Source organism: Rhipicephalus microplus, chromosome 7 (assembly GCF_043290135.1).
Source record: "Rhipicephalus microplus isolate Deutch F79 chromosome 7, USDA_Rmic, whole genome shotgun sequence".
NCBI classification, from domain to species: Eukaryota; Metazoa; Arthropoda; class Arachnida; order Ixodida; family Ixodidae; genus Rhipicephalus; species Rhipicephalus microplus.
In genome coordinates this window covers 80113172-80129895 of record NC_134706.1, presented here as the reverse complement: position 1 = coordinate 80129895, position 16724 = coordinate 80113172, and the positions used below count along the sequence as shown (strand labels likewise).

Genomic DNA, 16724 nt, shown 5'->3' with positions numbered 1-16724 from the left:
CGACACAGACTATGATCCAGCGGTTGTTGTTGCAAGACCGCCGAGAGAGTTCTAGCAGATCGATACTAGCTTGTCCGAAAGGCGTTGCCTGTCTCGAGAACTCCGCATTGCCTGTCCGGAAAACTCTGTTGCAATGGCAACGGAGACCCGGCGGAAGAATGTTTCAGTTTGAGTGGGCGAATTTCAGTTTCGAAAGTATCCCAACAACAACATCAGATGTTTATGGCAGAAAACAAGTTTTATGTATCATATTTCGGGCATTCTTCTGGGTAACCGTCGTAGACTGGTTCTTTGCAAACTGCATTAAAAAGATCCAGTGTGATAGTGTCCATGAGATGTTCACGTGCATTTTTATACTTTGCCCAAAGAGAACAAAGCAGTGGCTCTGTAAAAAATAGTTAAAGAAATATTCATGTGGCACACTACTGCATAGGTGATAAAATTTATATTAGTATTTCACCATTGAAATTCATGTGGGCGAGCACTCTAACAAGCACATCCACTCTGAAATACGAAATCTGCGAGACTTTGGCGCCTTACTTAGATAGATAGATAGATAGATAGATAGATAGATAGATAGATAGATAGATAGATAGATAGATAGATAGATAGATAGATAGATAGTAAGATAGATAGATAGATAGATAGATAGATAGATAGATAGATAGATAGATAGATAGATAGATAGATAGATAGATAGATAGCATATTAAAAGAAAAAGAAACACTGGTTATAGCTATTGATGTGCGTAAAAATGTTTTCCTTTTGCTTGTTTCCTGAGACGCATATGACTCTTTGTTCTCACTTATTGTTCAAAGTAACAAACCTTCAAAATCTAGATATCACTCTCCTTAACAATATTTTTCATCAACATTTTGCGAAGTTGGCATTCATACTTCAATAGCAGTGCTCAATTGCACGCCATTGAATTCGGCACATGGCAGTGGTATTGTGCACCGAAACTTGATCATCGCGGTTTATTCGATCAATTTGTCGGCTGGGAAAGCTATAGGTCAAGCTGCTACGCTTGTTCGCACCGTAATCTGCAGTCCTTTTATGTGTAAGGCTTCTTCCATACACTGAATATTTTTGTAAATGTCAGGTGCAAGTAATTCTTTGTCAGAGCGGGGTAGCATAGCATCTAGCTTGGTCTAGACCACAGAGCCAGAGTTCTTGCGGTGGTGAAACTGCGCTCGCTCGGGTGAACTGAAAACGTCACGAAATCAGGCACGCAACTTACGCGCCCGCTGTCGTCAAACTGCGTTCGCGGAGGAGAAAATACGTGCGCAACGCTGTCACCACTATCACGGTCAAGGCCACTCCACTCTGATTCGGCGTTCGCGCTTCACGTCCTACTTTTTAAAGACGATAGTCTTTCTTGGGGACTTTCGACGCAAAAGCTTTGGCCTGTCTGTCTGTCTGTCTGTCTGTCTGTCTGTCTGTCTGTCTGTCTGTCTGTCTGTCTGTCTGTCTGTCTGTCCCTTTCTCTGTTTGTTCACCGTTAATGCGAACCGGGTACTCTACACAGCACCAGCCAATACCCCGGACGGCCGACCCTAAGCGCAGCGGCCACCAATGTTGCTCAAGAACCAGTGTTCATACGTGCGCGATTGTCAATTAAAAAGCAATTACTGCGCATGTCTGAGGCACCATAACAACACGTATGTATTCTGCATGTTCGTCTTTTACTAGAAAAGGCATACTTAAGAAATTCTAAGGACCGTAGCGCTTATCACGCTGCGCTGACCATGCAACGCTTGCACGAAGAAGCGAGTGTTTCCAACGCTTTGCTAAGACGACACGGTGGTGGCACCTACCCGCCGCCTTGCGTTCTACACCTTATCACCCCTGAGACGGGCGCGCACGCCCGTCTCATAGACACGCTCTTTGTTTTTCAAATAAAACTGCCAGATGGTGCTCATGTCTCACGTGTGACGTGACTTGATGCGCTTGTTCCCCTCCGCTGCACGCTCGAGGCCCTATAACGAGTGCCCACGGAACACCAATCACCATTTTTCTTGCGCAGAACATCAAAGAAGTGTTTCTTTTTCACTCTCTTCACACGCAACACTATCGTCTTTCGACGACATTTGCAAATTACATGCGTATACGGGGCCGATTTTTGTTTCAGAGCTTCTTCACCGGCTCCAAAGTTTGACGTGACAGCGTTGAAGAGCTCGTTTCGCAGGAAGCTTGCATTGGCGTCGTTGGTTGTGAAGGTAAAGTCAGCGTTGTTCGTGAGAGCGAAATTGAGACAGATGGAAATGTCTTTGGTTCTAGGCACGTTCTAAATAGAAATAACACCCACGCATTTAATGGCATGCAGCTGTTCGACTACAGAGCTACAATACTGCTAGAAGCTGCTTCAAAAATTATATGAATATCATGCACTGTCATGTAACAAGATGTGGCAAAGTCGCTGTTCGAGAAGCGCTTCTCACAAACGTAGTTATGAGGCGTCAGCTCGCGATCTTTCCTAGGTATGGCGTATGCCCACACTTTAATCTTCTCTGGGTCGCTAGGAACCATGCAGGATGCGTAACCACCATTGCACTTCGGCGTGACACATTTCCGCCTCATCTTGAAGAAGCAATGCTCGAATCCTGTAAACACTCTCCTTTGTAGTGGAGTGAAAAGCGCGCGCAATTGGTTAGCACCGCCAGCGTAATGAACTGAAGCAACTGAGAGCGCTAAAGATATTGTGAAAGTATTCGTGACAGCTTGTGGCGAACTTTCCTTCCTAAGGCCACACACACATGTGCGCTCTCAACGTGACAGCGAGGAGCGAGAAGTGTGGGCTTGCGGTAGATGTCCTCTGCTCCTTAGCGTATACCAGCAGCTCGTTTCAAGTGCTTTTCAGCCCCTACTTCTGGCACTATCAAATATTAGTTGACACTGAAACCTCTGTCACATCTAGTCATTCACTATACACATGAAAATCAAAAACATTTTGCAGTGGACGAGGCACTATCAAAGTTTTCATGCATCGCGTTCCTAGAAGCCCATGTAAAAGACGGCAACAGGCCGAAAGCGGCATGTGCCGAGCGACGGCGTAAACATCACTTCATGACGCTATCGCGCCGCCCTCACCAGCTGGCGCGGCCTGGCAGTTTCTCCTGAAATACTTTTCTTTATTTTCTTCAGTATTTTCAGCATTTAGAAAAAAAAGCATTTTTTATATGTTAACATAAAAAGGAGACCTCGTGCCAATTCTTGTGTCAAAAACTTGCAAGGATATAGCGATTTCTAGCTCTGGTTCATTGATTGAAAATGTCCGCAACGGCGATAAACCAAGAAAATGGCCACTGGATGTCTAGGACACTCATTAAAAAAACAATCACAGCACATTCACCAGCTAAATGACGACGAGTGGGCTGAAGTAGACGGACACACCGATGGAGGCACTGATGGACACTTCACCACACTAATCACCATTGCCTCTGTGAATATGCTGTGACACCGTTTTTATTGGCATCCAAGGCAATGCAACTGGCTACTACGCCGACTACGACGACTACGGTGACACGGGACATACGACCCACAGCGTGAGAAGCTTCGCCCCTAAAATGTAGAAGTAATTTTTTCATATTTATCGATAAATATGGAGTGAAATAGAATCTTGAGAATACGAACGTGCAAATACACTCCATGTGGCTGGCTGCAGACATTTTTTCCCAAGTGTGTAGACTCCTGAATATTTTATTAAAGTTGCTTTCTGTAAATTGTTTACGTACATCTATGTATAGCAAACTTTGCTCAGCTGAGCGTGTTCGCTTCACTCATATCAAGTTTTAGGAATGCGCACTGCGCAGTTTACTGTGCAAGTTAACAAAACACTTTGACTTTAAATGCGAAGCATTTCTTAGCGAATTTCGGCGACCTTTATCGTATCTATCTATCTATCTATCTATCTATCTATCTATCTATCTATCTATCTATCTATCTATCTATCTATCTATCTATCTATCTATCTATTTATCTATCTATCTATCTACCTATCTATCTATCTATCTATCTATCTATCTATCTATGTATCTATCTATGTATCTATGTATCTATCTATCTATCTATCTATCTATCTAGCCACCAACGACTTCTAGCTCTCCTGGCTAATTCTATAATGGTATCGATATCAAAATTGTTCTGGAGTAATAAAGGTATGACGAGTATAACAGACTAGCCATAACATGAAAATCAGGATATCTATGTTATGAACGTCATGATTTATATTTCATGGTCTTGCTACTTTTGTGGTAGTTTCGCTCACATGATATATTACAAAACTGGTATGGCACGACATGACTGAATGGCGAACATAACTGACAGACGGAAATCATGACATGCAATCATGTAAATCATGGCTACACCCCGCGTTCTTGGTGCGCTCGCAGTCATTTCGCTAGATTCACATATGCCCTTTTTCGTTAATGTGGGATGTGAATCAGTGACGAATCTATATGACTTGTACAAATATGATAATCATGAGATACTTGACATCTAAGAATATAAATACATGCCACGTTCATAGTGGCTGCGCGGTCGTTTAGCTAGCTTCACATACACCAAATTTGGTGATACGTGACGTCAATGCCTGACGAAAGTACATCACTAGTGAAAACATAATACTCAGGACACCCGTGTCATGTAAGAACATGACTACATGCCACGCTCATGATGTGCTCTCGGCCATATCGCTAGCCTCTCATATACCAAACTTGGTATTACGTGACGTGAATGAACGACGAACACAGAGGCCAAACGCAAACACGATAATCTTGACATGCGTATAATTTGAAAACATGACAACATACTACGCTCATGATGCGCTCGCGGCCGTTTCCCTATCTTTATATATACCTAATTGAATATGACGTTACGTGAATAGATGACGAAGGTGAATAACTCGTCCAAATATGATAATCATCACATGCGTGTCATTTAAATTATGACATGCTAAGCCCATAGCGTGCTCGAGGCTGTTTTGCTAGCTCCACATGTACCCAATTTGCTATCACGTGACGTGATTGAAGGCATATCATACTTCCACACATGACAATCATGACATGGAAGTCACGTTTGGGAATTTACGTCTGCCTCGTAATGTTGTAATGATGTTAAAGTGACAATTCAACCTTCCTCATTTGTGCTCACATATTATCATTCCTACGGTACATTGCATCTGCTCATTTTTTCACACAACAAAAAGAAAATCAATAGACCAGTACTTGACACATAGTTCAACAACCTCTAATATCTTATTTGCAACCATGGTTGCCAATCTTAGTTATTTAGTGTTTGTATGGCTACTTTCCCAAGGCCCTGACGGTAGAAAGTAGTCTTGGCTACTTGGTTTCTTCTTTGCAACTTTTTGTACTATCATTTTGAGCAATGTTATCGATATCTCGTGACGTAGAAGCCACTGTTGTTGAAGTACTCGTTAGCAGGACCTAGCATTTAACTCTTGCTTGGAAATTGAGCATGGCACGTATTTTAGGGGCAAAGCTCCTTAGGGCGTGGGCTGTGCGTCCCCTGCAGCCTGTATGTAGCCACCTCTAGTTTAGTTCTTGCAGTGTTCACTAGATAGCGGTACCGTCCCCTGTATGTAGCCGCCTCTAGTTTAGTTCTTGCAGTGTTCACTAGATGGCGGTACCGTCTCCTGTATGTAGCCACCTCTCGTTTAGTTCTTGTAGTGTTTACTAGATGGTGGTACTTGTAGCTGATGATGAAAAGATGCAAGATGTTATAAACTAGAAAGCGGTACTTGTAGTTGATGAAAGACGCGAGATCTTATAAAATAGGAATGATGTCACATATGGCGCGTGTCATTGGTTGAAGGCAATCGTTCGATTTAGTGCGGCGACGTACGCTAGGGGGAGCGATGTAATAAAATCGAGTGGGCAATATGTACAGAGGATTCATGGTTTACCAGGTTTACCTCCGGAGCTTCGCCCACTCATCATCATTCACTTCGTGGATATGGCGGAATTTTTTTTCTGATACTGAGGGAAACAACGCAAAAAAATGGGGCAGAGAAAGATTGAACACACGAAACAAGCGCTGTGTTCAATCTTTCTTCGTTCCGTTTTTTTTTTTTTGGCGGGGATGAGAGGCGGCTTTTCTCCTCAGTATCATGTATAACTGGCCATTCAAGAAACCCTTCGTCGTACTTTTGATTACGTATGCAAAGAACAAGAAAAACAATACGCCGGAGTGGGCCATCTCGAGCCAGAAGCAGCGAGTGTGATCTGTTGGCTCTCACGGTTTTAATTTGGTTTCGGTTGCAGCCGTCAGTTTTCAGTGTACATGGAACTTTTGTGCAAGTCCTACTTACACGATGAGTAACCCCGTTTATGAGTGATGGAGCTACAGGGTAAATTGTGAACGTACGGGGTATATAAGTATATTTGACTGTTCAACATACGCGTTTTTACATGGGACATTTGTACGTATATTTCGGTACATTTTCGAAACTTTTCACCAAGAAATTTAGGACTCGTTTATTTTCTATTCGCATGCTTTGCATGACTTAGATTCTCATGGCACGTGGGATCTTTCAAGTTTTTCAGTACTTTCTTTGAATCTCTCGACAACCCGGCCATCAATTATCAACTGGATCATCTGACGAACGGCTTGTATCATTTCCTTGGCGTATATACGGAATGTGACTCTGTATGCATCACTCAAGAAATTACTTTAGAAGTGGCGAAAATGTATGCTACAGTGCCCGTGTGGTGAGGGAGGGATTTTACTCAATGGACCCAGGTCATCGGACGCACTCAAGACAACCTGATAACACGAAGACGTTCTTTACAAGGACACACATGAAGAAATCTCACAAAGAACGTCAGGACAATACGAGGTCAAAGGAGGTCAAGTGAAAAGTTCTTGTCCATGCGAGACGCTAGTCTACATCCTAATACTCAACTCACTTCACTCCCGCGCCACCAAGTTTTCCAGACGACACTCACGCGCACCGTCGTTGCGGTGGCCGTAGCACCGGGCAACGTGGCGTTGAGTCCGTCGCGGTAGCGTCCACGGTGGTAAAACGCCTTCTCGTGTAGCTCACTGGTTCAAGCTTAAGTCAATGTCCCCCACCCTGACATCTTGCTGGCGTCCAGGTCACGCTCGACCGGGGCAAGCGCCCAGGACACGGGGTCGAAAATCCAACAACCATCAAAGCCACCAGCGCACGCTCCTTGCACCAGTCTTCTTTCTTATTCTCTACCAGTGAATTTCCCGCTCCGATTTTGCCCCTATGGCGCACTCGTCATAATCGTAACAGCCAGCTACTGAGGTTTTGAACGCAGTCGTCATGCTATAGACTGATTTCTATTGTCGCAACCGCTAGTTACTTCAAGAAAGTCATGCAATATAGATGGAGTGTCATTTCCGCAGCAGCGCAAACACTACGTCCTCACTCAAGAAACAATTGGTAGTGTGCATAATGTGCGCTGGAATCGCAAAACGTTTTATTTTGAAATTTGCGTTAATGACAGTGGTTGAAGTTGGCTAGTTTTTTGCTTGTTTTCTTATTTTCTCGCTATATTTTGTTTTGACGATCCGCAACCCACTATGCTACCTTGTCCCAGCACAGAAATTGGCATCTATTGCTTATGCAGCCCACTTCCGCATTTTCCAGCCGATAAACAAAAATAATTGTTTAACTACTTCTTGTGTCTTTTAAAATGTGGTAAGTGTAATAGAGATTTAAACCTAGACACTGCGCAAGCACCACGAAAATATCTCTCCCACTACAAGACTCCTTTTTAGCGCACTATCAAGTGATCAATGTTCTCAATGCTTTTCTCAAGAAATTACGATGAGATATCAGGAAATTGCTAAATATCGCAATCACCGGAAATATGCACCGGACTTGTTCATCTGCTATGGCTGCATATGTTACATGTTATCATAGTGTAAGGCCATCATTCAGACACGTAATAAATAAAAGTTGAGCGTTGGTGTATATACAGACGCCATTGCACAATGCGAAATCAAATTTCATGGATGCCCATGCACACTGATTTTTGCACTAATCGTTCATTGTTCTTTTTATGAACCTCGCACCTTCGTTTTGACATTCAAATGCATTTCCACGAGACGTGCGTAGTCTGCATTTACCACTTTACTCCAATGAGAGAACTAGTGTGTTCGTATGTACCGAATGACCACGTTCCTTGCAGGTGATGAAACACAGACTGTTCAAGCTTCCACGCTGTCCGCTAAGGCAAATATTCTATTTGTGGCGCCTTTACGCTATTTTATCTCACATAGGTAATATATAACCATCCGTTGGAGCTTTGGCCCGAGGCTCACTATTGTCTTGCTATTGAAAAGACTAGCTATGCGTTGCACATCCGTTATGCCAAATGGCACCACCACGCACTTGCTCAAAGCCATTAGGGTTTAGCACCCGAGTGCTGCAATGACTGTGCCATTAAGACTAATAATTCAGCGAATATGATTGGTGGGCATAATGAAGTAAAAACATAGCATACAACACAACCAGAACGAACTCTTCCCACAAATTAATGAATTCATGAGCAGCTAATCAGAGGACATTCAATTCAGTGAGCAGACTTGAACTAGAGAGTGTTTACGACATACTCAACACATGTTACACCTTGCCCCATAAATAATAACACAATGTCTTGTTTTTGCGTTGTGAACATAAATATCAGGGCACTTACCTTGTATTTTATCAACCAATTCCGTCAGTAGCATGGTGTTCCAAGTCTGATGAAACAGCAGATACTGTGACTTTGCACCAGCCTTTTCTATCAGGTCAGCTGCGCGATGTAGTTCAAGATTCTCACAGACTTATAAACCACTATATTAATTGGCATCAAGTGTGATTGACATAAGAAAGCGACACTTAATCACTGGAACCACCATTCTTGCCTACACTGGCAGTGATTGGTCGAGTACTGATCGTGGAGCACGCGCACAAAAAACTTGGAAAGCACATTGCCTAATTGCGGCAACAACAAAAAATTGGGTTGTTTGTCTCGGCACAGCTGGTACATAAAATACATTGACATACTACACTCTGACACAGTGCACAAAGAATATGGGAAATTTGCTAGGGGCAGAATTTAGGCAGTGCTCCCGCATTGTCGGAATCAAAGTCAGGTGGAGCAATGAGTAAGAAGGTGTGTACGATGCATTGTATTATTTTGAGTAAAAAATGACGAATTCCATAGGCTGCATTCCATCCGTAAATCGGCTTGGCTTTCATGTACTTGCCAGGTACGTCTACAATGCTGTTATGACTAAAGCGCACCTAATGAATAGGTGTAACATCAGATCTCACGTTAGAACATAAATGTAAAATCAATCAGGACTGATTTGGTAGCTTAAGGGTTGTTTCTAGGCTTTAAATAGGTGATACAAGGCTGTTTTTACGCTGACTCTGAAGCGCAGAGAGGTGCGAGTGAAACAGATATTCCGAAACCCGACACGGTTGTGCAAACTCTAGAGACTGAAACTAGAGACAGAAATAGGCGTTCAGTCATCTCACAAGTTTACGGACACGTTGTCATTGGCTCGTTTCGTTCGCCAGCGAGCAAAAACAAAACAAAAGAATGAAAGGGTCACCCCTACTACCAAGCGGTATGACGGGCTGGCACCAAAAAAAATATTTGAAAGGAGAAGATCTGTAAGCTATAATTCAAGAGAAAGTCAATCGCTTCAAAAAAAAACTAAATATAGTTCGAAAGGTTCGAGGGATGAAACGTAATAATGCGGAGGTGGTGAATCAAGCGGTTTCGTGGTTGTGAAAGGATGAGAGGCCGCCGACATACTCCGCGAACAAGATTAAAGTCAAGGTATAGAGCACTGAGTAGAAGTCATTTGCAATCTGATGAAGCAGTCATCCGCCGACTTTTCGTATATTATATAACACAAGTACGACGTTGGCGGCTTGAAAACAGTGTACGCAAGTGGCCGGTGTCGATGCATCGCCATCGGCTGAGGTCTTCTATCACTTCTGGGTCTGCTCGCAGCCGTCATTCCTTTCCCGTTCTATAATATTCTTCATTTGTACTTACTTGGCTTCTTCGGCTCGCTGCCGTCTTTTCGTAGCCACTTCTACGACTTTTGCCTTCAATTCCGCCTCTCAAGCCAACTTTTTTTTGTCTACTAACTATATTGTGTAACTTGAGTAATTGTAAGCAAATTCCCTGTTACCGAGCCGTGACGCCAACACGGTCCCGAAGGCGCCACTGCTCTGAAACCCGCTGCTGTCAAGGTCACTTGCCGTTTGGTAGCGTGTGCTTCTCAGCTCGCGACTGCTTCTGCGCAGAGCTGATAGAGGAGCGGACAAGACAACGATAAGTTAAGGCAAGGTACATGTACAGCATAGAAATAGAGGCGGTAAATATTCAGCGCTGGGGCCGACCGCTTGGGGACTCAAAGAGTGGAGATGTCTTCTCTCTGACGCATACGTTGGCTTCTCTCTGACGCATAGGTCGGCCGCTTGGCGAAGAGCCGCTTGGTTCTTTGTAGACCACGGGTTGATGTCTTACGTCAGCAAGGTCTAAAAGGAACTGCCACTCGGTCACCTGAGAATCGTCCAATCTGGACTCACCGATTCTCCAATCTGGAGAATCCTCTAATCTCGAGCCGCTGCGCTGGGTTGCACTCAAGGACGATTAAGATTGCTATGGAATGCGTAAGACTCGCCAGTGGAAAGCGATGATGCATCATCAGGTTGGAACCGGACGCTTGCGTGGAGAGAGCTTGCCATGCGTTGCGCAAGACACACCGGTGCCATTGGGTTAGGCGACGTCGTTGAAGAGAAGGCATCAGGCGGGCTCGCTCACTGGCCTTGACACAGATTGCCTTTGCAGAGGCAATGATGTTCGGTGGGGGCTCTCAGGCGTAATACCTCGAAGCCTGAGGGGCAAAATAATGACATAGAAAACACATTTCATAATCGCGTAAAGAGCAGCTCACTGTCTGACTTTACGCAGGTACTTTAATTTGATCACACACACCACATTTATTGAAACCAAGTGAAGCTAGCGTTAGCTTGCATATCACTGAGGAGACCAACAGCGCTAGTATGCAGCTTGTTCATTCATAATAGTTTATCCCTGAGAGCTCGTGTGGTATACAATATTATCGCTAGGCATTTCAAGCGCTATGCGTTATTCTTGCGCTTTTCACGTGATGTGTCTTATAAAGATCATGTTTTCGAGGTTTCGTGTAAGTTGTGAGTCACCTCTATTTACTAACAAACGCTCATTTGATTTAATGTGACTTCATGCATTACGAGCAACTGTGGAAAAAGGTTGCATGACCTACGGAACAAGCATACATAAAAGAACGTTTTCCTAGACGAGTTGACGGGTAACTTTTCTGAACATTTTATTTGTGGTGCAAAGCTTCGAACTTGAAGATGGGAAAGGAGCTTAAGGACGTCTTTGCACTTCCTTGCTAGTTCCCTTGCAAACTTTTCGAATGAACCTGCTCAGGAGATTTACTTCGCAAGTTGGTGAAAGAGCGCGAAAATTTGAGCAAGCAGAAGTTCACCGATGGAATGATGATGATATATGTTGTTTAATGGCACAAGGGCCATTGATGGCCAAAGAACACCCAGGCATGATATCGGATTGACGCAATGGTTATGTTAAATGGCTGTAAAAGGGCCTAAGATTCTGCGCTCTGAAGGGGCGTAAGACATATATTTATTAAAATCATGAAAGTGAAGTGAAGCATGCTTGGTGAGAATGAGTCTTAAGTTATCATGACACCATAGAATAGAAGTGTTATATTAGCTTAGCACCGATACCTCTCCAGCGCCCTTGGTCCCAAGGGCCGGGAGACAGCTGCTTTTTTTGGATGTAGCATCCGCAGCAGCAGCCTCCTTTCAGAGGCCGTGCTACCGATCACTTGAGTAGATAACATGGAAAGTATTTAATTCCCTTAGGAATGCAGTCAATGCATTATATTTAAAAAGAGGTTTGCAACCAATAAACATAGCTGGATGAAGGGGTATGTGTTCCTTGTACTCTAGTGGAAAATGTTTTTTCCTCTTAGCTTCTAGCTCAGAGCATTCAAGGAGTATGTGGAGTACGGTAAGTGGACGGCCACATCTGTGACAGCTGCGTGGGTCACCACCGGACAAAAGGTGTGTGTGCGTGCTGTGTGTGTGTCCTTTTCTTAGCCGACAGAGACTGACCTCTGTACGGCGCGTTTTCGACGTGCGTGGCCAGTTCCCGAGGTATGGTTTGATCAAGTATAACTTGTTATGAGTTTGTAGATCCCATAACTTCTGCCAGTAAGCCATGAGCTTCTTCCGTATGTTTGGTTTTAGGTCCAATATAGGGACACCAACTGGAGAGTTGGCACTGCTTTCGTTGATTGACGTGGCGAGCTGGTCAGCCAACACGTTTCCTTCGATCTCGCAGTGTCCTGGCACCCAGCACACGACAATATGTTGCTTGGAAGCATAAGATGCGCAGAGTATTGAATAGAGGAATATAATTATAGGGTTTCTGTGTTTTTTTTTAGATTTTTCAACGATTTTACGACACTCAGGGAGTCTGTGTATATAACTACCCTTGGCGTATTCAATTTTTTGATGTGTTCAACGGCTACGAATAACACGTAAGCCTCGGCTGTAAAAATGCTTGTGCTGGTGGACAGAACGCCGGCATCCGAGAAGGATGGGCCGACCGCCGCATAGGACACGCCAGTATGGGACTTGGATGCATCAGTATAATATTCTGGACAGTCATATTTATGGTGCAGCTCTAAGAAATACATCCGAATGTGTATGGGGGAGGCATGCTTTGTGACAGCTACGAAAGATGTGTCACAGTCTATGACCTGCCACTGCCATGGTGGGAGCCGCAGAGCGGGGGGGGGGGGGCTGAGGTGGTATTCAAGCAGTGGGACATCTGTTTCTTCAGCTACGTCTCTAACACGCAGCGAGAAAGGGCGTGCCATTGCGGGTCGATTGCAAAAAAAGTTGGGAGCTGGACAGGTCGTTGATGGTGGAATATGCGGGTTGCTCACTGTTCGCACTTTAAGGAAACATATGAAGGAAGAATATGTTCTCTGCAGATGGAGTGACCACTCGTCCGATTCCGCATAAAGGCTTTCAACTGGGCTTGTTCTGAAGGCGCCTGAGGACAGGCGGATGCCTTGATGATGAACAGGGTCCAACATTTTCAGAGCGCTTGGCGTGGCAGAGTGATATACTATTGCCCCATACTCAAGGCGTGAGCGTATAAGGCTTCTATACAGATTCATGAGGCACTTTCTGTCGCTGCCCCACGTTGTTCGTGACAGCACCTTTAGGATGTTCATTGTTTTCAAGCATTTCTTTTTAAGATGTTTTATGTGCGGTACAAAGGTTAAATTCGCATCTAAAATTATACCTAGGAACTTATGTTCAGGGTAGACGCTCACCCTTAATGACCACTTCAGGATGAGGGTGCAAGCATCTTTTTTGTGAAAAATGGACACAGGTGCTTTTCTGTGGGTTCAGTTTGAACCCGTTTTCATCAGCCCATTTGGATACCTTGTTAAGGGCAAGCTGAACCTGTCACTCACAGATCCCAAGAGAACACGATTGAAAACATATCTGCACATCGTCGACATATGTTGAATAAAAAAGATTACGTGGGATGTACAGACGGAGATAATTCATTTTCATAACAAAGAGCGTAAAGCTGAGCACCCCATCTTGTGGCACTCCGGCTTCTTGTACAAATGTTTGGGACAGAACATTGCTCACTCTAACACGGAATGTACGATCAGACAGATAGCTTTCAATGACACTGAACATATTACCGTGTATACCTATGTGTGAGAGGTCTCTCAATATTCCAAACCTCCACGTAGTAGCGTAGGCCTCCTCCATGTCGAGGAACACAGATAAGAAAAACTGATTATCAACAAAAGCCTCACGTATGTGTGCTTCGATACGTATAAGATGATAGGTGGTAGATCGGCCCTTTCTAAACCCGCACTGGTGAGGGTCGAGCGATCTGTTTGTTTCTAAGTGGTGGAGTAAGCGGAAATTAATCATTTTTTCAAATCGTTTGCATAGGCAGCTTGTTAACGCTATATGTCTCTAACTTGATATAGTAGAGGGATCCTTTCCCTGCTTCAAAATTGGAATTATAACAGCCTCCTTCCAGGAGGAGGGGATCACACCTGAAAACCATATGCGATTATAAAGAGAGAGGAGCGTTTCTTTAGTTTCGGAGGGTAGTTCCTTCAGCATCGCGTACATTATGTTGTCAGAACCTGGGGTAGATGTATTACAGCAGCTGAGTGCCGTTCGCCGTTCTGCTAAGCAGAATGGTTCATTATATGCCGCATTTTTTGTGGATTTTCTTTCTAACTTTTTCTTTTTCTATTCATGCTTTGTAACTCTGGAAGGTTACGGAGTAGTGTTAGGAGCTTGATATGTGTTCGAAATGTGTGCCACAGTTGGCTTGATCCTCCAAGCTTTCCCCGAGGCTATTTACTTTTGGAAGGGAATACATTTGTTGGCCTTTTATTTTCTTTACCTTATTCCACACTTTTCCTTCATCTGTGTATGAGTGATACTCGATATAAACTTTGTCCAGCTCTCTCGCCTAGCTTGTAGACGCGTTCTCCTTGCCTGCGATTTGACCCGCTTGAAATTTTCCAGGTTTTTTGTTGTTGGGGAATCACGAAGCAACGCCCATGCTTTGTTCTGAGTGGTCCGTGCTTTCCTGCGTGCGTCGTTCCACCATGGGACTCGCCGTTTAAATGACCTGCTTCTTGTTTTGGCAACACGTTTAGATGCGGCATCAAGTATAAAAGCTGTAAAATACGTGACAGCGTCATCTACGGTCAGGGCAGACAGCTCAGTCCATGTCTTGTGTGTAAGAGTTCTATACCCTTCCCTATCAGCTGAGTCAATCTTCCATCGAGGAACCTGCGGGGGTAGTTGATCTTTGTTCGGCGCACTCTGGATGATTGGGAAGTGGTCACTCCCGTAAGGGGTTTTAAGAACGTTCCAATTAAAAACAGGTAAAAGGGACGGTGATGAAATGCTAAGATCTATGGAGGAGTGCGTGTTGTTTGCAAGGCTAAAATACGTAGGCTCCTTTATATTTAAAGGCATAAACTAGAATAGAAAAGGAGCTGCTCAATGAGACGTCCTCACGCATCACAGTGAGCATCGCCCCACAGGACATTGTGCGCATTAAAATCACCTAGAACCAGAAACGGCTCTGGTAGTTCATCTATTAATGATTCTAGATCACGTCTGTGTAGCTGTTGATGTGGTGGTATGTAGACAGAACATATGGTAATTAGTTTATTAAAAAGTGCAGCTCGAATGGGCACTGCCTGAAGGGCCGTTTGGAGCTTCAAATGCTGGCATTCTATACTTCGATCAGCTATAATGGCTACACCGCCAGATGGGACGACCGCATCCTCCCGGTCTCTTCGGAAAATAATATATTGCCGTAGGACGCCCTTGTCCTTGGGAGTTAAGTGCGTTTCTTGCAAACATAGCACTTTCGCGTTAAACTTACTCAGTTCTTGGACGTCATCTAAATTTATAAGTATTCCCCTTACGTTCCACTGTATGATTTTGTCCAGAGTGGAAAAAAAGGAAAAAGTGCTGTGTGCAGAAAAGACGGAGATTAGCTCATTTTACAGGGCCTTTGTCAGGCCCTGTAATCTGCGTTTTGTCTTTTCTCGGGTGGTCGAGAGAAGCTCGCTGCTGCTTCGGTGCTTCCTGCACCGTTTCGTTTGAACTGGTGTCCATATCCTCTTGCGAGGCACTAGACGCCCGCTCTACAGAGTGATTTGTGTGTCACTTAGACTTCGCCTCGATCAACGAAGTCTTTATCCCCAACGAGCTGGGGGTCGATGAGGCCCTCTTGGCTTCGTGATTGCCCTGGCTGCTGCCAGAGCTTGTAGAGGTCGCTTGGGTGGACAGGCTGAATGTGGGTAGAGCAGCGCTGGCTGCTCCCGCCGTAGGTGCTTGTGGCGTTGGCGTCGGCACGCTAGGCGTGGTCCGGGCAACTGCCAAGGGCCTTTGTGGTGCCGCCCCTTGTTGCACCACTTCGGCGAAAGGTGTTTTAGTGCCAATGATGACGAGATCCGTTGTCTTGCTTCCCTGAATGTGATATTTTCCTTAACTTTTCTAGTCTATATTTCTTTTTCTTTTTTCCAGGCTGGGCACGCTATGGAGTATGCGGGGTGACTACCTTCGCAGTTAGCACAGAGGACCTCGTCATGACTACATTCATCAGCACTATGGCCGGTTGTGCCACACTTAGCACACATCAGCTGAGCTCGGCAGCTCTGAGGTGCATGACCAAATCGCTGGCGTTCAAAACAACGCCTCGAGTTTGGATGAAGGGTCCGACATGGAGTTTTATATAGCCGTTTTCGAGAGTCCCAGGTAAACTGGTTGAGTTGTAGGTGAGTATCAAGGGCTTTGTTGCTATTTCGTTGTTGTTACGTCTGATTTTGATGCGCTGGACATGTATTACACCTTGATCCTTCCATCCATCGAGGAGCTCTTCTTCACTCAGTGTCATCAAATCCTCGTCCGATACCACACCCTTCACTGTATTCATGGTACGGTGTGTGCTCACAGAGACGGGAATGTTACCAAAGACTACAAGGTGCGAGAGTTTATTGTACTGTTCCTTGTTTTTTAATTCGAGAAGTAGATCTCCACTTGCCATCTTCGTGGCCTTATAACCGGTTCCAATGGT

General features: G+C 44.5%; 1 protein-coding gene across 2 annotated transcripts in view; it reads right to left on the bottom strand.

Annotated features, from left to right (window-relative positions):
* Nucleotides 1-219: 219 nt before the first annotated feature.
* Nucleotides 220-16724, bottom strand: part of LOC119179871 (japanin-like-RA2) — a 146006-nt gene continuing 129501 nt past the window's right edge. For both annotated transcript variants that reach the window (XM_075869320.1, XM_075869321.1), the window contains 2 exons: nucleotides 8691-8789; nucleotides 220-385 (listed from right to left, as the gene is read on the bottom strand). In XM_075869320.1, the coding sequence (XP_075725435.1) occupies nucleotides 240-385; nucleotides 8691-8789 (245 nt within the window). In that variant the 3' untranslated portion in view covers nucleotides 220-239. The remainder of the gene's footprint in view (nucleotides 386-8690; nucleotides 8790-16724) is intronic.